Source organism: Rhinopithecus roxellana, chromosome 9 (assembly GCF_007565055.1).
Source record: "Rhinopithecus roxellana isolate Shanxi Qingling chromosome 9, ASM756505v1, whole genome shotgun sequence".
Classification (NCBI taxonomy): Eukaryota; Metazoa; Chordata; class Mammalia; order Primates; family Cercopithecidae; genus Rhinopithecus; species Rhinopithecus roxellana.
Genome location: NC_044557.1, coordinates 101354646 through 101378095, shown reverse-complemented (window position 1 = coordinate 101378095; position 23450 = coordinate 101354646). Strand labels below are relative to the sequence as shown.

General features: G+C 40.3%; 1 protein-coding gene across 2 annotated transcripts in view; it reads right to left on the bottom strand.

Moving 5' to 3' along the window:
- WASHC5 (WASH complex subunit 5) overlaps window positions 1-23450 on the bottom strand; it is a 64330-nt gene that overhangs the window by 26549 nt on the left and 14331 nt on the right. For both annotated transcript variants that reach the window (XM_030937284.1, XM_010363917.1), the window contains exons 7-17: window positions 21982-22134; window positions 20646-20759; window positions 18880-19051; window positions 13318-13445; window positions 9263-9392; window positions 6836-6948; window positions 5617-5783; window positions 5462-5537; window positions 3437-3547; window positions 2550-2690; window positions 1422-1502 (exon numbers count right to left, since the gene is read on the bottom strand). In XM_030937284.1, coding sequence (XP_030793144.1) covers window positions 1422-1502; window positions 2550-2690; window positions 3437-3547; window positions 5462-5537; window positions 5617-5783; window positions 6836-6948; window positions 9263-9392; window positions 13318-13445; window positions 18880-19051; window positions 20646-20759; window positions 21982-22134 — 1386 coding nt within the window. The remainder of the gene's footprint in view (window positions 1-1421; window positions 1503-2549; window positions 2691-3436; window positions 3548-5461; window positions 5538-5616; window positions 5784-6835; window positions 6949-9262; window positions 9393-13317; window positions 13446-18879; window positions 19052-20645; window positions 20760-21981; window positions 22135-23450) is intronic.

Sequence of the window (23450 nt, the reverse complement as noted above, 5' to 3'; positions counted from 1 at the left end):
AAAATTAGAAAGTGGATAATATCAAGTATTGGCGAAGATGTAAGCTGTTAAGTCCCAATGGTCTTCTGATATTTTCAACTTGTGATGAGTTTATTGGAATGTAACACCATTATAAGTCAAGGAACACTTGTATCTCAACATCCGTCAGTAGTGGAATGGTAAATACACCACGATGCATTCGTACTATGGATAGGTCTGCGGCCACTTGAAAAGAATGTAGATTTCAGAGGAATTCTTGCATAGGTCTGGAGTGGGGATATGCTCAGAGACGTTCATCATGACATTGGTTGTGATAATGGGGGGTATAGGTGTCTGTCCCAAGCTGGATGGTTAAGAAAAATGTGGAATTCTATGCAGCAGTAAAAAGTAACCTACTATCTGACCTATAGCAATATAAATAAATTGCAAAAGCAATAACCAGTAACAGAAGTTGGAAAAAGAATGAGACTTAGAGCATAATATGGTTGAGATAAATCAAAAGTACATGCACACATCAAATAATGCCATATGCTAAAAACAAGAATACCTGCATATTTAGGAACATTTACCAAACACACACAGTTGGTGCTACAGGTAACGGAAATGGAAGCAGGGATCCAGGAGAAGAAAAAACCAAACAAACAAAAGATGAGAGGAGCGTGCATGCCCCAGTGATGACAGTGGTCTGTTAAAAGAGGGATATGATTATCTTAGCTCTCTGTACCTGGGGTGTGAAATAAAAATACTAAAAATGAAGGAAGGAAAAGAGAGAGAGAAGAAAGCAATTTTGCCTAAGGAAATTGAATTTTTGTTTGCTTTTCCTAAAATTCAATCAAATATATTTTTCTTAGATTTAAACAACTCTTTGGTAAAACAGTACTAGTACCACATATTTTCTGCAGAACTACAAGATAAAGAAATTCCCACTACCTTCAGGTATTAAGAGAAATAGATTACAATGCTTTCTCTTCCTCCATTAATAAGTGAGTAAAACGGGTCGGGCACCGTGGCTCAAGCCTATAATCCCAGCACTTTGAAAGGCCAAGACAGATGGATCACTTGAGGTCAGGAGTTTGAGACCAGCCTGGCCAAGAAGGTGAAACTTGTCTCTACTAAAAATACAAAAATTAGCTGGGTGTGGTGTTGCGCACCTGTAGTACCAACTACGTGGGAGGTTGAGGCATGAGAATCACTTGAACCTGGGAGGGGGAGGTTGCAGTGAGCTGAGACTGCACCACTGCATTCTAGCCTGGGCAACAGAGAGAGAGAAGCTGTCTCAAAAAACTAAACTAAAATAAAATAAATGAGTAAAATGAAGACCGAAACTGGAATGTGAAACAGCAAGATGATGTCACTCCCTTTTGCACACATGATAGTTACCACAAAAATCCAAACAGCTAAGAGTCATGGTACCAGGCAACACAGACCAACAAAACTGTTACCTTGATGATGCCAACCAAAGTCGTTTTCATCATTAAGATGCCTTCAGTAAAAATGGAAATAGCATGAGTAAGCTTGGCAACCTATAACAAAGAAAAAGGGGTATGAAAAATACTTCAGATAAAAGACCCATCATTTCTGGGAAATCAGAAATCATTGGCTAATAGTCCTGGAATGAGCAAAGATAACAGGAAATGAACCTGCAGCTTTAGGACACCTGGGTCCACATGTTCTGGACAGAAATGAGGCTCTATGGTATAACTGAAAGCCCACTGTTAGACATATTGGGTAACCGAGTCAGAAGACATCAGTTCATTCTTTCACGTTTGACAAAGCATTTCTCCTTTAGGCTTCATTTTCTCATGTCTAAAATTTGGGACAGAACTCAACGATCTAGATGGGCCCTTCTGGCTAGAAAAAGACTATGAGACTGAGAAGGTAACCTCTCCTTCCCTAGCCTCCCGATTATTTGCAAGCAACACCAGCAGACATTGACAAGGTAGACAGGTGCTAGCTATCTTGCTGAATCAGAATAAATGTGGAAATATCAAGCTTGATAATCTAAGTCCCTGACATATTTCTTGGACTTGTGTCAGAATGGGAAATTGACACTGTATATCATATTTTCCATCTTCACTTGATTTTATTTTTGATGTCTTTAAATTCTAAGTTCAGGGAGAAAAAAATCAGAGGTGTTTGGGGAGAAGAACCTCTGAGGCTGCTGAACTATTACTGAGTGAGCTTAAAATCCACCTATAGTATATGGTTAATGGAATATAGATTATTTTGAGCTGCTCAAAAAGCAGGAACATGATATGAAAAGTCAGGTAATCTAGTTCAAAGAGAACAAGGGCTGCTTTAGCAAGACTGTTCTAGAAAAAAGTGGCCAGCTAAGCTCCATTTCCCCTGAGAATACTGAGACGAACAAGGCCTTAAATGACACCAGGAAAATGTCAAGAATAAAAGGTGTGATTGTACTAAAATCGTAAAACATGTTTACCATTGCAAATGTGAGAAAACAAGTCAGAATTGGTCTGGTGGTCCCCAGAATACGGCAGGTGACACAGGCCTGTGATATTTCATGACTTGGTTTTTAATATGAAAAGGCAGAAGTCAGAGGGACACAGTACCTCGTATCGTGGGCCCAGCTGAGCATAGTCCCTCAGCTTGTCTTTGTCCAGGCGGGTAGGCACTTCAATAATGTCGTGAGTCTGAAGCTTTATGATCTTTAGAAGAGATGTAAACATGCTTTCTGGGATGATCTGCAAAACCTTCAGTGAAAAGGACAGGAGGAAACACAATGAACATCCGTTTTACTTTTCTTGGCTGACAAATATTAGGATGGCAGTAAACAACAGCAATTTGTCTACATAGGGGGATGCTGAAAAATGTAAAAGAGCTGTTTCAATAACTGCTGGCAGGCACAGGGCTCCATTCCTTTAAATATTAATTGCTTACAGAATATAAAGCTAATCCTTCTAAAAATGCTGCAAAAAAACCATATCATTCCCACTTTACAGATTTTAAAAAGATTGAGGTTCAAAAATGTTAAGTAACATCACTATAGAGGACTCGGCCAGTAAGTGACACCAGTAAACTTTGAATTTAGGCCTGTCTGGCTTCATACTCCATCAGAAGTTATTAAAACAAGAATCAAAATTCCCATGAAAACCTGAATTGGGCTCTGATCGGGAGATGCTGGATCTAGATCTGACTCTTTTACCAGATATGGCTCTGTGATTTTGAAGAAACTATTATAATCTCTGTTTCTACATCTATAAAATAGATGTGAATACCATCAACATTTAAAACACAGAAATAAAAGTTCCTGGCAAGTAAAAACATCTGTACACCCACAGTAGCAATAAGTTTATTTTTAGGTGTTGCAAATTTCTGGAATCAGATTTTTAAAAGGGAAAGAGACATGGATATACTTTTTGGGGGCCTAAGCGTACTTTTTGTATTGAAAACAGCAGTTATCTGGTAAGAGTAAATATCACCCTGATGCATTTCTTACTTTTCTCACATAGGATACCAACTCTCCAGAATAGTACTGCGACACGCTGAGCAGATCGGGGCTATTTGCCTGATTAATACGAAGAAGGGGCAGATCGAGGGCAGAGGCAAGCTGGAAGAAAAATAAGGCATATCTGTTTCTGTTTCAAAAAGAGTCCTAGAAATCTTCTTTTCCAGAAAATGTAACAGACAACAAAACATTTGGGTTTTACCCAACAGAGGGCAACAACCACCGAGCCTCATCAATATCACTAATAGTTACTGACAACACAGTTTTTGAAAAACCCTAGTTAATTGTAATGGCAGTGGTTCTTAAACTGTGCTCCCTGGACTACTAGCTTCAGCATGACCTGGGAACTTGTTAAATACGCAAATTACTGGGTGCCATTCCACACTGACTTAGTCGGACACCCTGGGGGTGGGGCCCAGCAATCTGTGGTACAACCAGCCCCGCAGGTGATTCTGATGCATGCTCAAGTTTGAGAGCCACCGTGCCACAGAAGATAGCTACTCCGGTGTGGAAATCAAGACATTCTGACTTACGCACTACTGAATCCGTCCAATCTAATATTCCGTCAAGTGTAAGAAGTGCCATTATTGGCCGGGCACGGTGGCTCACGCCTGTAATCCCAGTACTTTGGGAGGCCGAGGTGGGCGGATCACGAGGTCAGGAGATTGAGACCACCCTGACTAACACGGTGAAACCCCGCCTCTACTAAAAAAGACAAAAAAATTAGCCGGGTGTGGTAGCAGGCACCTGTAATCCCAGCTACTCGGGAGGCTGAGGCAGGAGAATGGTGTGAACCCAGGAGGCGGAGCTTGCAGTGAGCCGAGATGGCACCACTGCACTCCAGCCTGGGCAACAGAGTGAGACTCTGTCTCAAAAAAAAAAAAAAAAAGAAGTGCCATTATTTTATATGCCACTCAGAAAAAAATAAAATGCTGACAACTAAACTATGATATGCCATCAAGGATAAAACCTATCCCCAGTTACAGAAATGTTAAAACGCGAAAAAAGTTGTAGTAGCCAGGAGCATGGTGCACGCCTATAATGCAAACTACTTGGGAGGCTAAGGCAGGAGGATCGCTTGAGCCTGGGAGTTTGAGATACAGCCTGGGCAACACAGTAAAACCCTATCCCTCTCACCCCCACCTCCCAAAAAATGGTGCATCTCAGAATTGATATATATGGTACATGGTAGCTCTGTCAGAAGACATTGAGTAGGCTGGGCTTGGTGGCTCATACCTGTAATCCCAGCACTTTGGGAGGCCAAGGCAGGAGGAATATTTGAGGTTAGGAATTCAAGACCAGCCTGGCCAACATGGTGAAACCCCATCTCTACTAAAAATAGTAAAAATTAGCTGGACATGGTGGCAAACGCCTGTAATTTCAACTACTTGGGAGGCTGAGGCAAGAGAATTGCTTGAACCTGGGGGGTGGAGCTGCACTCCCGCCTGGGAAACAAAGCAAGATTCCATCTCAAAATAAATAAATAAATAAATAAATAAATAGAAGAAGACACTGAGTAGATTCTTTGTTCATTTACCATGAACTGAAATTACCATGAGAGCATGGGCTGTGCCTATTTTTCACCAATCTTCCCTGTTATTGTAGATATTAATACTAGTTTGTAGCAGAGGCTCAGTAATTTTTTGAATGAATAAGTAAAAGGACTTAATTCATGCCTAGGGAATAAAGGACACAAAAGACTCACATTTTTAGTACACAGATAAAACTTAAAAAAAAATCTACTCTTCACTTAAAAATAGCATTCTTGAAGATATTCCAACCTATAAAATAGTATTCCTGAAGACATTCCAACTTATATTAATTAAAACTTTAAATATTTCTGGCATCTTTGAAACTATGATCTCATGGAAAAACTGCTAACAATTTCAGTCTATAAAAATATTGAAATTATTGACCTTCCTAAAAGGATAAAATCTTGGGCTGAAGTAACGAATGAGGCATGAATGAAGGCCAATTCTTTCCTAGTAACAGAGAATCTCATTGTGTTGTGCTTACCTTTAAGAAGGTAGCTCTGAGTTTAGTAACCATGGATGGATTTACCCTTATGCTTTCTTGCATGATGGAGGTGAAACTGTAAAAAGAAGAGAAATGGTAAGAAGATGTTCCCAGGGCCTTTCATCTACAGCAAATGCCAGCACTGCCTACATTACCTGTCAATCAACTGCCAAGCAAAAGAAAGGTCCCCAACGATCTGCATTGTGATCAGAACCTCCTCTTTAATGTTAATGGTTCTGATCATTTGATGAAGAAACTTTCGAGTATCGGCAAGAAACTGACATACTTGCAGATTGGATTCCAACTGGTGGAATTCTTGAACCTGTGTTACAGAAATATACTTAATTTAAAAATCCTGAATGGACTCTATGGTGCTCATTTGTTCTTGAAAACACTTCAAATAAAGCACACTACTTCTGACGATTTCAGTATTAATTATATCTCTAAAAATATATAATCATACCAATTAGATAGGGTTATAGATTACGAGTAAAAATGATGTTTTGGCCGGGCGCGGTGGCTCATGCCTGTAATCCCAGCACTCTGGGAGGCCAAGGCAGGTGGATCACCTGAGGTCAGGAGTTCGAGACCAGCCTGGTTAACATGGTGAAACCCCCGTCTCTACTAAAAATACAAAATTAGCTGGGCGTGGTGGCAGGCGCCTGTAGTCCCAGCTACCCGGGAAGCTGAGGCAAGAGAATCGCTGGAACCCAGGAGGTGGAGGTTGCAGTGAGCTGAGATGGTGCCACTGCACTCCAGCCTGGGTGACAGAACTAGATTCCATCTCAAAAAAAAAAAAAGAGTTTATGTTTATTTTTCTGCTGCTTTTAGTTATCATTTTAAATCTAGTTAAATACACAATTAAAATTTAAGAGTGGTGAGGTATAATTTTTTTCATATAATCATTTTTGAGTTGAAAGAAAAACAATAAACTATTTTTTCAGATAAGAAAATATACCACTTATAAGCATATGATCATTATATAATTTTTTTTTTTTTATGTATTCCTTTCTGGTTTTTTTTCCCAAGGCACACAATTTTTTACAACTCTAAAAATGGTATACACATGCAATTTTGTTTTTGGTTTTACCTCCTTATCACAATTTGCCCAATGCTTCTATGTTATTTTTATAGTTATGTTTCTAAGATTACATGTTTCCTAAAATATTGTAATTTTTGCTACCATTCTCTTCATACTAGTCATTTATTTCCCCAAATTTAGGACACTATCTGTTACAGGAAACATATTAATTCACATTGCTTTTACTTCTGATGAAATAGTCTCTCAGATATATTTACAGGAACAGACTGCTGGGTGGGTCATAAGGTGTGATTCACAATCCAAGAACCTTCCTTTAAAAAGCCTTTCCTTACCTCCTCCAAAGCTTGTATCAGTTGCACAGTTTTTCTGCCCGCAGCAGTAGAATCATCGTAATTTAAAGACAGTATTTGTTTTGAGATCTCTCTGAACCAAGCTTGAAGGTTTTCTAGTAATACAGAAATAAGAAAAGACTACTGAAATCCTTGAATTCCTGTAGCTGTGGCTTTGAATTTAACTAAATAATCTTTTACAAATTCAGTTCCTCAGCGCTTTTACCGGGGGCCTAACACTAGGAATTTTCCAAATGATAAAAATGCCTGGAGCATGCGACATAGTAGAATAAACTTTCTACATAAATAGCTTAGTCTATAACACTTGGTAGACAAATACTAAAGGCTCAAGTACATGCTACATAAACAGTAAGTGTAGAGGTGGTAGTGGCAGTGGAGAAGAGTTGGAAGGGAACTGAAGGATGTCCCTAGTTACCAGGGAGAGTTTTCTGGCGAAGCGAGGAAAGATAAAGATCCGGATCATCGGAGAGATGAAGGGTATAGTATTCAGATGAAAGGCAGACACAGGCAGAGGTTTCAGGGCAAGAATGACAAGAGCATATCTTGGAGGGCAAAGAAGAGACCAATATGACAGAAGTGTAAGGTGTGACTGATGAGTCACAGGGATGTCTGAACAATGCAGGGAGTGCCATTTGCACTTATGAACCGGCAGACATTTCATACAGTAGAGAAAGAGAAGGGTGTCCACATGCTCTGAGTACCCTCAGTGTATCAGGCAAAGTTCTAAGTATTTAATCTTCACAGCAATATAGGGAGGTGGAATTTGTTAGCCATTTCCCAGATAAAAAGGCTGATGCTCAGAGAAACTGAGAATGCTATGCAGGGTGACACTAAATGGCAGAGCCAGGACTTACAATTGTCTGTCCAAGTTCAAAAGCTCTGCTCTTTACCTCACCAAGTTGATCCCCTAAAATTTTTGTTTGTTTATCAATGGGGTGGTTCCACATTATTAAAAGGCCTTACTTACTTATGATCTAAGTTATTTCAAGAATTAGCATGACGAACACTCATAATTTTGAAGATTTTTGTAGGGTTGAGGGGCAGCGATGGAGTAGTAGAAAGAGCATGAAATTTGGGGTCTGAGATGAGCAAGACCCAGGCTCTTCACCTTTGTACCTTCAGCAAATGATTGCATGTTTAAGCCTCAGTTTCCTTATATATATGAAATAAGGATTAAGATGTATATCCTACAGGGTTGTAAGGTGAGAAAAAATTGTGAACATATGTCCTAAGCTGTAATAAACTATACAGCCGGAAAAAAAACGTAAAATTGTTATTTCATCTCTGAAACAAAGTTGGTATTTTTAAGGGCCTAAAAGAAACTATCACAGAGATTAATGCACTGATTCTAGACAGCTAATGGGGTCAGATTGTTACACGTGATTGTTTTGCAGATCACAATATGATAACCATAATATTCATTCTAGACTTCAGGTTTCATATCACAATATGGTGACCTGCAAAACATGTTTCTAGTTTATATCACATCATTATATGTTGGCTGACTCTTCCCTATAGGAACAATAATACAATTTGGAAATATATTTTTGACCAACCACTCAGCATCAAAGAAATAAACAAAAGCCAAAATACAGTAATCACAAGCTCATACTGATTAAAAATAATAGTTTTTAAACAAGAAGCTACATTACTAAGCAATTCTACAGTATAATTAACTTCATCAGAAATCGATCGGATAGTTAAAACAAAATTAAGCATTAAAAAAATAGTTTGTCGCCATAAAATTCAGAATGGTTTTTTGGGAGCAGTTAGAAATTTCTTATTTATAAAAATTTGAAATGGTGCTGGAACTTTCCTATAAATAAAATTTCCTAGAAGAAGTAGGATCAAAATCATTAAAGTAAAATTTGAGTTTGTGTTTTTTCAAAACTAGTCTGCAGTACCCTCTTCTGCCACTAGATAGCAGGTGCATTGGTGAACAAGAATCAAGTAAGACCAGAAGAATTTTAGGTATCATCTATGCTGGTAGATTACTAACATTCTTGGGTGATGTATCCTTCTTGAGAAGATCATGAGAGTTATAGATCCTTTCCCCCCTTTCCCCAAATCACATAAACTGACACATTAGTTCTGCATACCATGGAGGGGAAGGCCAACTGTGACTCTCTAAACTCTTGTCTATGAACTGGAGTTACCAAAACCCCTGGTTTAGCCTAACCTCACGTTTCAAAGATAAGATACAAAACCCGAACTCTAGAATGGATATGAACATTGCCCAAGAGACGCAGCCAAAACTAACCTTCAGATCTTTATTAGCAACACTAAAGAGGGAATATCATAGGATGCAATAATGAGAACATAAAGCCTTTTTAACCTGCCAGTTTCCAAGGTTTCAAATAACCTGTGCATACATTCCAAACACACCAGTATTTCCTCTTCAGCAATTACCATTTTTCTCCACTCTGGTTAGGGGTTTCACTCCTGAAAAGACATCAGCAAGCTCAGTCATCCGCTCCGAACCCTCTTTCTTGTAATGCTCCCATTTGGTTTGCTTTTCTGAAAGCATTTGCTTGAACATCTGTTGAAGTGACAGAAAAGATTTACTTACTTAAGAGAAAATCCAGACTAGGCAGCTTATGAAGAGAGCTTGAGGAAACCCAATTTAAATTTTAAATAAGAAGCTACACGGTAAATTAACAGTGACCCTGATGTCATCTCCTTAGGCACTGATACTTTGTAGAAATTCAAGGACAAAGCCAGACCACCTCCAAAACAGTAGTTCTCGTACCAACTGCACATCAGCACCACCAGGAGGAGGGCTTTAAAGTTTTCAAATTCCCAAGGCCCACCCCTAAAGATTCTGGTTCAGGCAGTCTTGAATAGGGCTGGAAATCAGCATTTTTAATGTGAGATTAAATTTGTGACCACTGCTCTATGGTTCTTTCTATGCAACAATGTCTGCAACTCTAATGTAAACAGTCAGGGATACTCTGTGTATTACCTTCTCTGATGACTGGGGAATGAACTAAATTAACTACAGAAGTTCTTTGTTTTATTATACAAGTTTAATTGTTTATTTTTATTATTATACAAGTAATTATGTTTATTTTTATTTATTTATTTTTTTAGAGACAGGGTCTCACTGTGTTGCCCAGGCTAGAGTGCAGTGGGATGATCATGGCTCACTATAACCCTGAACTTCTGGGTTCAAGTGACCCCCCTGCCTCAGCCTCTCAAATAGCTAGGGCTATGGGCATGCACCACTATGCCTGGTTAACTTTATTATTGTTTTGCAGAGATGGGGGTCTTGCTATGTTGCCCAAGCTGGTGTCTCAAACTCTCGGTCTCGAGTGATCCTCCCTCCTTGGTCTCCCACACTGTTGGGATTATAGGTATGAGCCATTCAATCACCTTAATTCTGTTTATTAATTCACTCCTTCATGAAATTTAAATTCTACAAAGTCTTGGGCAGAGAAGAAAAAGGTGTAACTCAGGGTTGGGTTTTTTTTTTTTTTTTTTCCTGAAACAAACTTAAAAAACATACTTATTTCTCACTAAAGGACAGACCATCTCAGACAAGGGTAGATGGTTTTTTACACTGGGTTCTTAGGAGGTAAACAGGCATGAACACTGATTTCTCACTTAAGAAATTCCTCACTTGCCAGCATCATAATGAATCTTGAAAAGCCGAGCAATGGGATAGGGAGACTCCATCTGCAGGTGGAGAATCAGGGCTCTGTGGAATTTTGCAGGGCCTGTAGAGGAAGAATCTTAGTGATCTGGACAGAATGACTAATCAACAAAATGATGAGGGAGAGGATGAGGAATAATGAAATTATTTATAGAGTCTACCCTAACTTTCTGAGTCCCTCGGATCAATCAATGCCATTTGACAATGGCAAAGCAACAACATAAGAGCACCCTGAGGCCTTCGTAAGAGACTACATGGCATCAAGCCCTTCAAACACACATCCACATGAACTCACAGGTTTCACATCTTGCAGGATGGAATTTGGGATAGGGGATGGTCCCTGAATTAGGAAATGCGCTGTCATATAAAGATTAGAAGAAACACAGGTCCAATTACTGTGTCTATAGGATACTCAGAAAGTGATTCTATAAACAGTGCAGGATGGGAAGTAGGAGAGAGGAAGCACAGGTTAAAGAACCAAGCTGAAATGTCAGAAATTCAAATATGTCATTTCTTTGAGCAATTTGTATTGGGTATTTTTTTTTTTCTTTTTACCAGAGCTTTCCTGAAGACCTCTCATGAGTTGGTACTCCTTTATGCTGTCTTGCTTCCTGTCTACCTAGATAGACAGAAGGAAGCTGTCCATTCTGTTTCAATAGATTCCAGAGAACAGACTTATCATTAGAAATATAGGCTTGGTCAATCAGATAGCTTAGGTCTGTCCTGATTTCCACTCAACAATGCTGAACTACACATTATCTATAGAACTCTTGGGTCCCTGGGGCTCCAGTTCATAATTCCAACTGGTCTGAGGGCATTTCTTTCGTTCTTTTTTTTTTTTTTTTTTTTGAGACAGAGTCTTGCTCTGTTGCCCAGGTTGGAGTGCAGTGGCATGATTTCAGCTCACTGTAACCTCTGCCTGCGGGTTCAAGTGATTCTGCTGCCTCAGCCTCTTGAGGAGCTTGGAATACAGGCACATGCTACTAAGCCCAGCTAATTTTTGTATTTTTAGTAGAGATGGGGTTTCGCTATGTTGGCCAGACTGGTCTCGAACTCCTGACCTCAGGTGAACCACCTGCCTCGGCCTCCCAAAGTGCTGGGATTACAGGCATGAGACACTGTGCTCAACTGGGCATTTCTCCCTTGTGGGCATTTTTTCACTTGCCTTTGAAAGGCCATTTTTGCTTTGACCTGGTTCCTGTTCTTGGATCTTTCCTGCTTTTTCACCTTGGCTTAATCTGTCTTTCTTCCCCCACTATACTGACAGGACAGCTCCTAGATGGTACGGACATACTTTGTTCATATTGACATTTCCAGCACCTAGCAAAGAATAGAGTAGGTATTCAATAACTATTTGCTATTCAGAGGGAAACCATTAAAATTATTAATAGATTAAAAAGGAACAGCATTTATCTGATTTGATAAAATTATACCCAGACAAATCACTGAAAACACTCAGCACAGGCATTATCATTATGTTAGTAGTCAGCACCTACTTTCTCTGAGCTACTTAGTAAGGGAATATAGTGTCCTCAGACACCTAGAAGATAAAGAAACATCTAGTACACCAGTAACCAAACTGAAGCAAGATGAGGATCTGTTCCAAATGGGTATAAATGTCCGGGGTAGTTCCTGGGCCCACCTGATCCAAGCCCCCAGGGTTACTGGTTTTAAAACCTGGGCATTCCCAGGTACCCATCATTTTTATTATGCCCATATAGGCTTCTTTAGAGGTAAGACTAACCTCAGCCATTTTCTTCAGTGAACTCAGATGCCTTAAAGTCCTCAAGATGACCTTGTACAAATGCAAATCACCCACCCTATTTAATCCCTTTTCGGTGGTTCTCATGGCTCCTAGGATAAAGACCAAAGTCCTGCAAGGCGTAGTATGAGCTGACTCCTGACTACCTTTCAGCCTCATTTCACACTACCTTTCTCTCACTCCCCTCTAGCCGACTGGTCTTTCAGGTATTTGAATTGTTTATGCTCCTCCTTATCCAAGAAGACTTGATATTCTTCCTGTCACTGGAATGTTCTGCATCACACTCCCTACCTTTGTCTAGCTAACACTAACAGATCCCTTCCCCAGACCCCTTCAGAAACTCTTGTGTCTCTTCTCATGCAAGTCTACCAGGATGCAACAGGATACTTTATTTTAGGTACTTGGAGAACTACATTCCTTTCCCTCAGAGCAAATATCTGAGTTTGTATTTACATTTTTATTAGTGTGATTTTTTTTTTTTTTTTTTGTGAGACAAGTTATCACTCTGTTGCCCAGGCTGGAGTGCAGTGATGCGATCTTGGCTCACTGTAACCTCCGCCTCCCAGGTTCAAGTGATTCTCATGCCTCAGCCTCCCCAGTTGCTGAAACTATAGCCATGCACCACCATGCCTGGCTAACTTTTGTATTTTTAGTAGAGACAAGGTTTCACCAGCATGCTGACCAGGCTGGTCTCGAACTCCTAACCTCAGGTGATCTGCCCACGTTGGCCTTCCAAAGTGCTGGGATTATAGGCATGAACCACTGCACTTGGCCTATAGTGATTCTTTAATTAATGTCTGTATTCCCCATTAGGCTATAACCTCTACCATCTTGTGTACCTTTCCCCATCACTGTATGCCCAGTGAAAGGAGGCATTACATGCTTGTTAAATGTTTATTCCTGTTCTTTTACTATAAGAACTATCTCAACAGCTCGAATCTGTACCTGAATCAGAGACAGAGCAAGTAATCCTAGTCTTTTTTTTTTTTTTTAATATTTTTAAGCATAAAAAAGCTAAGACTGTGGTGATATTCATTCAAATATTTTTACCTCTTTGAGTATAAACTCAAATTGTGCAGTATCCAATAGCAGCTGGAAGAGGATCCTGGGATTGTACCGAGAGTCTGTTAGAATCTGGTCCTTGATTTGACGAAAGCGTTTGTTGTTTGGGTCACAGGCTAGAAATAGGAAAAGTGTTATCTGCTTACTAAATGTGTAGAAAATATCTATGAAATAAATAAATTCTTAAATATCTTCCTTCATTTTAACCATTTAAAAAGTAATTAGCAAAATGTCTATCAATAAAAGATGGTGAAACATAGTATATCTATGCCATGGAGTACAATTAAACTGTTAAATGACAGTTGAAACTGACACGGAGTGTCATCCTTGAAAGACTGTTGAATGAAAAAAAGCAAGCTGTAGAACAGCGTTTCCAAATTTTGTGAGCATTCTGTGGTTCGTTTATAGCAACTGCCTAAAATGAATGGGCAGAGCCTCGCTGTACTACTTCATACTTCATAGCTGGGTGGCTTCCTCATGTCCTGTCTGTTGGAGTTGCTTTTGCTTTAGGCATTGATCCCTGCCATTCAGTAACGGACTGCTATCCCTAGAGATGCCTGTTTGCAAGGTTGGCTCTTGACTGGCATCTGGGAACTTGAATTTCGTGAAGAGCTGCCATCATTTTGAGAACTCACAAGATCAGCTCACTGAGCCTTAAATGTTTGTACAAACAACGTTTTCCTTCTGCAAGTCTGGAACTTTGGTACGTGCTGGGCAGAGGCTACCTAAATGAGCAGCCCCCAGTAGAAACCGAAGGAAGCTGAGTCTAATGAGCTTCCCTGGTTGACAACACTTCATATGCATTGTCACGACTCACTGATGGGGGAATTAAGTGTGCCCTGTGGGACTCCACTGGGAGAGGATGCTCGGTTGTGCCTCATTCCTCCAAATTCACCCCATGTGCTCTTTTCCTTTGCAGATTTTGCCGTCTATCCTTTCGCTATAATAAATCATAGCAGTGAGTACTACTAGATGCTGAGTCCTCTGTGTCCTTGTGGTGAATCACTGAAGCCGGAATGGTCGTGGGGAATGCCTGACACAACAAGGACAGGCTCCTCACACAAAGACGAGGGACCCCCAAACAAGAAGCAGCAGACCTGTGGCCATCTTGCTCCTTGTAGAGGCCAGAGGGCATGGCAGGCACTCAGTTTTCTGAACTATCCACTACCCAGGCAAAGGGAGCTTAAAGCAACTAGGCCAAGGTCACAAAATTAGGCAGTGATTGACTGAAGGTAAAAATACTGGATGTCCTCATTCTTAGGTCATCCTATCAGCCAAGCTAAACCATTTCAAATGAAATAAACGCCAAGTTAAAAGAAAAGAATAGAATAAAAAATACTGATATTTGCTTAGACTGGTTTATAAGGCAAATTATTTATCTAAGAAAGAATAAGTAGAATAAGGCAAAAATACAAGGCAAAGCTACTGCTGTGGTTTGAATGCGTCTTCCAAAAGTTCATGTTAGAAACTTGGTTGCCATTGTGGCAGTGTTAAGAGGTAGAGCCCCGGGGGGCAATTGTGTTATGAGGGGTCCACCCTCATGAATGGATTAATGCCATTACCCCGGGAGTGGGTTAGTTATTGCAACCGTGGCTTTGTTATAAAAGTGAGCTCTCTCTTGCACCCACTTTCTTGTCCTTCTGCCTATCTGGCATCTATTGACCCTTGCTAGATGCTGGCACCATGCTCTTGGACTTCCCAGCCTCCAGAACTGTGAGTCAAATAAACTTCTTTATATACTTCCTACTCTGTGGTATTCTGCTATAGCAGCAGAAAATGAACAAAGACACATAAAGTCAAAGTCAAAATAAAAACTCTAAGACTTAAACAGACTTTGTCAACAAGTTCACAGCTGATAGGTATAAGGTCCATGGTAGTTATACTAGTATTACATGTGCACCCTCCTGCCTTCCTAGTCCTGCCCCCTATCAATGTCTCAGGATGCCTGGCAAGTACAGAACAACAATGTTGTATAGGTATATGTCATGGGTGGTTTTGGTGCTTTAGTTATGATGAAGCCTGTGGAAGGTCACCTTATATGCTGATTTCTAAGTTACTCCATCAGGAGGAGACTCCTGACAACCTGGAAAAGAAGCTCAGGTTTCATAGGAAACCACAGAGTTCTGATTTTTCATGAATTTGCCAGAACTATCTGGGAAGAAATATATTGGAATCAGTGACACTGATTACACAAAGAGGAAATTCTCAGCTCCATATTTACCTAACTAAACAAAAATCAAACAAACTCAGAAGGAGTTCCAGTTGTCTTTACACTAATTTTAATTAAACTAGAAATCTCCTGATTTTAATCTGCTTTCATGTTTGCATAGGGAATGTTAAGTACCCAGTTGTTGGACAAACACTCTATATTCCTCAATGTACTTTAACATTGAGCATTTTGGTATAAACCAGGTTTGCTTCTGGGGTTCCCAGGGCCTGACCATCTCTCTCAGATCTGACCCTTAAGGATTCACACCCAGAGAACTGCAGAGCCATCAGAACTTTGGGGTCAAACTTCAGTAGCCAGCCAGCCTTTCTCATCCCATATTTCCTCAGAGAATGTTTCTTCACAAGGTTTTGTACAAGCATCCTAAGACTGGGAAATGCCTCCAGCAACGCAACAGGAGGCAATCTGAGAATAGGCCTGCTTTTCTGTACACCATGACTGAAATTCCATAAAAGTTAACCAAGCGGTTACTTTTCCCACATGTGACTCACAATCAGATAGGCCAATCCTTTGTTTCTGATAAATTATGACCCTGTGCAATCAGGTCGGACAACTGCCAGGCACAAAAATGAAAGACAAATGTGGCTGAAGATAAAACCACAGACCTCTGGCAAGCCAAGGTTGTCCCTGGCATGGGTGCAAATTCGGGAGACTACTGGCTTTCCGAACACAGGCAGGGCCCTCAGGCAGGGTCACACAGAAGATGAAGATGAGGCTGAGTCACTAGAAAACCCCAGTTGGTTTTATGACAGGATAAAGTGAGGGCTTGAGTTTTTTATACGCTTGTGAATGCAAGACTTTTGGTAAAGAAGATTAAAAGCTGAGTCAATGTAGTAAAATCCTCAAATTAGAACTGGAGTTTATGTAAAAAATAAACTCAACTAATTAAAAACAGATTCAGGGATTAAAAACTCCAGCCATGGTGTTCATACTGTGGGTAAATTGTAAATGGATATGGGCCAACAAGCAAGATGATGAAACAAACTGGAAAGCAGCTCTCAGGATAAAGGTTTAAGAAGCTGGAGAGAAGGCTGAGGGGAAACTCCACACATTTTCAAAGATACGAAGGATGAGGAAGTCCAACTGTTGTTTTCACTGTGGACCACCCATAGGAAGTGGAGGCAGACGGTAGCCAGAGGGACTGTGAAGTCATCTTGGCTGGAACAGCTGTGAGACAGGGGCTGCCATGTTACAAAGGGAGGCTACAGAGGAATCTCGTGTGCGGTTTTTTAAAGAGACATAGTCTTATCTGAAAGAACAAAGAAGTGCTGCACACAGTACCTGTCTCAGAGCTGGTCCTCAAGGGAAGTTGGTTGAGTGAAAAACAAAAAGCAGAGGGCTTTACAGGCCTGCTGAATGACACACCTCTTAGGGGTAGGGGTATACAGCCCTGGATGAGGGAAGGTATTGGTTAATTAGTGTTGATCCAGCATTTACTAAGAATAAGAAAATGTGTCAGCCCTGAACAAGCTCAGAGATGTTAGTTCAACTTACTTATTTTTCTACCATTAAACCAGAGGTTGAGGCGTTTCTCACAATCTGAACTTGATGGTCAAACTGTGTGGCTAGAAGGTCTCGAAGGAGACCACGACCCATAAAAGGCTAAGACCCAGTCTACCCTAAACGAGCACTCTGGTCCAGCCAGGTCATCAACTCAGTGGGCCCATGTGTTTTTCTGTACTTCCAAAATTGTATCACTTATTCCATCACTTCTGCAGTTGAGAATTTCTTCTGGTTTTTGCTTCAAAACCTCATCACAGGCCTGGTTGGCTCCTGATTCCTGTATGGGGCTTTCCTGACCTCCTCTGCTCCCCTATCCCAAGCAACGTTTGCCTCTCTACTCTGAACTCAAACCACACCAAATGTCTGTTTGACACACCTGGTGTCTGTTTACTGCCTTGGACTTTGAATTCGTTTCCCATTGCTGCTCTAATAATTACCATAAACTCAGTGGCTTAAAACAACACAAATTTATTCTCTCACCATCCTAGAAGTGACAAATCTGAGATGGGGCTCACTGGGCTAAAATCAAGGTGATGGCTGGGTTGGGCTCGTTCTGGACATTCTAGGGGAAAGTCTGTTTTCTTGCTGTTTTCAGCTGCTAAAGGCTGCCTGTATTCCTTGGCTTGTGGCCCCTTCCATCCTTAAAGCCAGCAACAGCCAGTCAAGTTTTTGCTGTCTCTCTGGTTCTGACACTTCTGCCTCCCTCTTCCTGATTTAAGGACCCCTATTTATAGGCTGGGTGTGGTGGCTCAGGCCTGTAATCCTAGCACTTTGGGAGGCTGAGGTGAGCAGACTGCTTGGGCTCAGGAGTTTGAAACCACCCTGGTCAACATAGTGAAACACTGTCTCTACAAAAAATACAAACAACTTAGCCAGGCGTGGTGGCACTTGCCTGTAGTCCCAGCTGCTTGCAGGGGCTGTGGAAGGAGTATCGCTTGAACTCAGGAGGTCGAGGCTATAGTGAGCTGAGATTGTGCCACTGCACTCAAACCTGGGGGACTTGAGATCCTGTCTAAAAAAAAAAAACCAGGGGGTGGGGGGCTCTTATTTTAATAATATTTTTTGAGACATGGTCTTGTTCTGTCACTCAGGCTGCAGTGCAGTAGGATGATCTTGGCTCAATGCAGCTGCAACCTTCCAGGCTCAAGTGATCTTCCCACCTCAGCCTCCCGAGTAGCTGGGACTACAGGTGCATGCCACCATGCCCAGCTAATTTTTTTACTTTTTGTAGAGAGGGGGTCTCACTATGTTACCCAGGCTGGTTCTGAACTCCTAGGCTCAAGCTCTCCTCCTGACTTGGCCTCCCAAAGTGATGGGATTACAAGTATGAGCCACCACACCCAGCAAGGACCCTTATGATTACATTGAGTTCACTGGGATAATCCAGAAACATCTCCTTACTTTAATGTCAGCTAATAGGCAATCTCAATCCCCGCTTTCCACATAATATATCTACTGGTTCAGGGACTAGGGCATGAACATCTTTGGGCATGGGCTGGAAGGCATTATTTGCCTACCACAGATCTGCAGTTCTATCTTTTCATATGTCTACATTTGATCTCCCCAGTCTGATCAGTGACAAGCTCCTTGAACATGAGAGCTAAACGTCCTCTTATTTGCTAGCATCTAACAGTACGGGACAGGGGAGAGCTTTTCAGGTACGCTAGTGGCCTATCCAAGTGGACAAAAAACGACTAACTTTAAAAAGCTTTCTCATTCAAGGCCTCTCTCCCTGCTACATCACTTTACATCATGAAGTAGGTCCTGATTCTGAGTCTTTACATGGAGCAATATAAACGGCCACCCCTTTTGTGCATTACCTGAGTCTGCTGTGTGAAGCATCAGCCATCGGATGGCAACATTGCAGTCTCTCAGGCAGTTCAGAAGCTTTGGGATATTGTCCAGAACCATCTCCTCCCTTAAATAACCTTCTTTTAGAAACTGCTGCACTTGAGCATGCACTCTTTCACTGACAGTAGCATATCTGCTTGCCTTGACAAATAAAAAACCTCAATTACATTTAAAAAGTCATTTATCTTGAAAATAAACCACATTCAAATGAATTCACTGACAAATAGTAACATTTCTATATAGGATGAATGACATATGGACTACAGTTATAGGGCTCGAAGATAATATTTCTATTAGATGAATGACATATGGACTACAGTTATAGGGCTCAAACATTAACATTTTTATGTAATTTCCATATAAGATGAATGACATATGGTCTATAGTTCTAGGGTTCGAAGATAACATTTCTATATAAGATGAACATATGGACTATACTTATAGGGCTCAAAGACAACTGGCTTATTGAACACATTTGAAAAAAAGCACTGAACTTAGAATTCTGAGACTACATCCTAGTTCTGGCTGTGATTAAACTTTGGTGTGACTTGGGGCTTAACCCCCGTGTATTGGGTTTCTTCAAATTTCAGACGGAGACTTGGACCAGGTGGTTCCTCAGAACTCTTCTATTCTTAACTTAGATGAAAAAGAAAATAAGGACAGAAGTTCAATTGCTTGTTCTCGCTAATACCGTTGACAAAGAAGTCAGAACAGAGCAGAAACACTTAAAATATAAGACTTCTTCTAAAGCTTAGGAAAAAATACACCTTAGTATATAAAAAATGAATTTCCAAACCAGCTTTTTGGAAATTTTGGTTATTCTGCTTTACTTAAATCAAGTCAAACGTTAAACATCATCAACCTCATCAAGTTAGTTGAAATCTATGGTATCAAGAAGCCTCTTAAAAACGTCACAAATGAGAAAATGCAATTTTAGAAAGGGATTTTAGCAATGAAAAATTAATGTTCTGATGTTGGTAAGTATCAAAGTGCCACTTTCTCTAATATATTTCCAGGAGATGTGCCAACATTGAAATTATTTTGTGCATTATTTATGGAATTCAATTTATTTGAATAAAACATGATGAAGTTTTTTGAGTCAATATTGTTTTATCCGCACAGGAAACTCAGTAACTGAGTCAGGATGAGGAACATAACCATTTAAAAATATTAACTATGCTCCCCAAGATTTTATCTTTATTCCTCTACTTGGATGTTCCCTTCTGCCTTGTGTAAGAACAAGAGATAGAATATAACCATTTAAACTTTAAAATGAATGTCTTCAGTCTTGTTGCTTATTTAGCACATCAGAAATGATAAATTTAAATTACAGTGACAGGACATATTATCCATATTCAGTTACCACCTTCATCATTCATCCTATTCATAAAAACATTATTAATTCCAGCTATTGGTACAACCAACTGTGACCATGAGAATACAGTCTTTAAGCAAAAGTAAACTAAGTCATCTGGGGCATACGGCACTCTTATTTGTCTTAGATTATACTGAATCTTCCTCGGGATCCTAATCGCCAATTTACATATACCATGTAACTTAAAAACCTACAATTACCTATGTTATTCTAACCTATAAAATTTGCCTTTTATTAATCATTGCATTAAATTGTCTAAGTGAGTATCTTCCAAATTCCTTGGGAAATCTACTTAGCTTATTTGCTACTTCATAAACTAGGCCTGCAGTTACTAGAGAATGTCCCCAGATTAGAACCTACCTGTTCTCTGACATTTGAAAGGTCCAGGGTATTATTTAAAGCAGTTTTTGCAGCTTTGTAAGGTTCCCAAGCATCTACTAGATTAACTGTGATTCCCATGTAAATACTAATTACCTGAAAGAGGAGACATTCAGCATCTGTTAAATTCCTACCCACTTCAAGGCAAAGGGTTGGATACATAAAATGTTATAGAAGGCAATACCCACTCCATGTTTAAACTCCATTCCAATGAAAAACCAAGATTTTCCAAATATATAGGTAAGTATTCCTGATTGTTAATTCACATTAATAGGTGTAAAGATCTCTTTACACCTATTAACATTTCTTTTTGAAATTCTCTATCGTGTAATATTAATATTTTCTCACCAGTTGTTTTATTGGTTGGCAATTGCCTGGGACATCTTTTTAAAAATCCCTTCATTTTCAGTATGCCAGGGTATTTTTTCAGGTGTGTATCTTATGTGTTTCATGTAACTGGATTTTGGTCTTTCTTAATAATAAATACGTTTTTAATTACAGTATCATGGTCAAAACTTCTTTATTAAACTTAGGAACATGAAGCCACACTATCAGTGTGTTCCTCTTGGTTGCTCAACTCTGAGCTCAGTAATATGATTCACAGTTGGCCAGGAACCATCACTTCTTAATGTAGGCTGTTCTCATACTACCAATAAATTGAAGGGCCCTCATAACAGATAGTTAATGTGATTCAATAGCTGATATAGAAGAAGAACAAAATCTGCTACCTGCGAATATAATCCAACTCCCTGCATTTTGTTAAAGCCTCTTTGTTTTCATATATTTCATTTCATATATATTAAGTATGAAGCAAGCTTTATTCCTATAAGAATATTTGTAAATGAAACAATGCTTACAAAGGTACAAGCATATCCCTGCAATAATATAAACTCTAGTAACCCCACTACAGTTAGCTTATAGGTAAAACTTTATTATTAAAGTGAAATTCCTATTCACAAAGTGACGAATTAGATGAATTCGGCTATCTTAGAATCAGAAAATAGAAAAGAATAAACAAATTCTTACACAACTTAGTTGTAATCTCAGTAGCTAAAGCAAGAGATAATTTAATAAATGATTTAATCTTGACAGTATCCATTTTGGAAAAAGACTAGTGGGTTCTTCAGGAAATTTTACTAACTCATTTATTCCTTCATGTTCTAATTAAAAAATTCTCAAAACACTTAGAGCAACTATACCTAAGTGATGTTATGTCCCATTATTTACAACATTACAACCTCTGGGTTAAAGGCCAAAAGAATGGGAAGTTAGTTCTCTAACACATTTACTGTAGAGGAAAAAAATTAGCAATACTTGCCCAATTATCTGGAAAGTATTTATCCACTATCTCTCTCATTTTTGCTTGATGGGTGTGAAGAATGGAAGGCTCAAAGTAGAGAATCACGTACAGCATGGCAGCTTGGTTTGCCAGGGCTGTGCTGCGATGCTCCGGCAAAGGATACGCTGAGACCTGCAATGTCAAGACGACACCCCCAGAAAGCTGTTGGCAACATCTGCATGTAGATATGCTCAAATTAAACTCTGGTTATAAGACACATCAGTTTCTCCAAAGCCCATCACCCTTCAGGATCCTGGACACTGGAAGCCCTTCTCAGACTGTGCCATTGCTTGCCAAGGTCTTCTTTCTTATCCCTAACTCCATAATATCCTCTTCTTCTAGCTCTTGACTACTGCAATTCTAAGTCTTTTCTTAAAAAAAAAAAAAAAAAAAGTCCTATCCCTGTGTCTCCCACCACTTGTTCATTTTTGTATCTTTCCCATCGGAGACAATGCTTAGAACTGACAGGCTCTACTCACTGTTGCTATTTTCTCACTTTCTGTTTATTATTCAACTCATTGAAATTTCACCTCCACCATCATCCCAGTGGACTTCCCTAAGGTTGCTCATGACCTCACAACCATCCAATTCGATGCCTTCTTTTTAAGACTCTCACTTAAATTCTCTGAGGAATGAAATCTCTCCTCCTCTGGTTTCCTAGATACCACTCTCCCTTCTCAGTCTCCTTTGCTGAGTCCTCAGCTTCTGCCTTTTAAATGCTGGTGTTCCCCAGGAGTCCATCCCCTCATGTACTAGAAATTTTTGGATGCGGCCGGGCGCGGTGGCTCACGCCTGTAATCCCAGCACTTTGGGAGGCCGAGGCGGGCGGATCACAAGGTCAGGAGATCGAGACCACGGTGAAACCCCGTCTCTACTAAAAATACAAAAAATTAGCCGGGCGCGGTGGCGGGCGCCTGTAGTCCCAGCTACTAGGGAGGCTGAGGCAGGAGAATGGCGTGAACCCAGGAGGCGGAGCTTGCAGTGAGCCGAGGTCGCGCCACTGCATTCCAGCCTGGTGGACAGAGTGAGACTCCGTCTCAAAAAAAAAAAAAAAAGAAAGAAATTTTTGGATGCACAAAGCACATGCCACCTTGAGCTACCACAAGCGAAAAGGAGATAAACTGTTTTAAGGACAGACATAGCCATGTCACATGAAACCTGTAGGCAGGAATGTGGCCAGGCCCCAGGAAGGGGCTGGGGCTGGGAACCGGAATGCCTTCTCTCTTTCTCCCCTTGATATGTCAGCTCAACTTTTCTCTCCCTCCAGGCTACTCTCCACATACATGGCAGAATGAAGCCATGTATTTTGCATGTTGTGGATAAACTCCAATCCAGAAACCGTTTCTCAGGCCCAATTCCAAATTATCTGGAGACAGAATCTGATCCATCAGCCATGACCAGGGATGGGGGAGGTGCAGGACAGAGAGTGGGGTGGACACACAGCACAA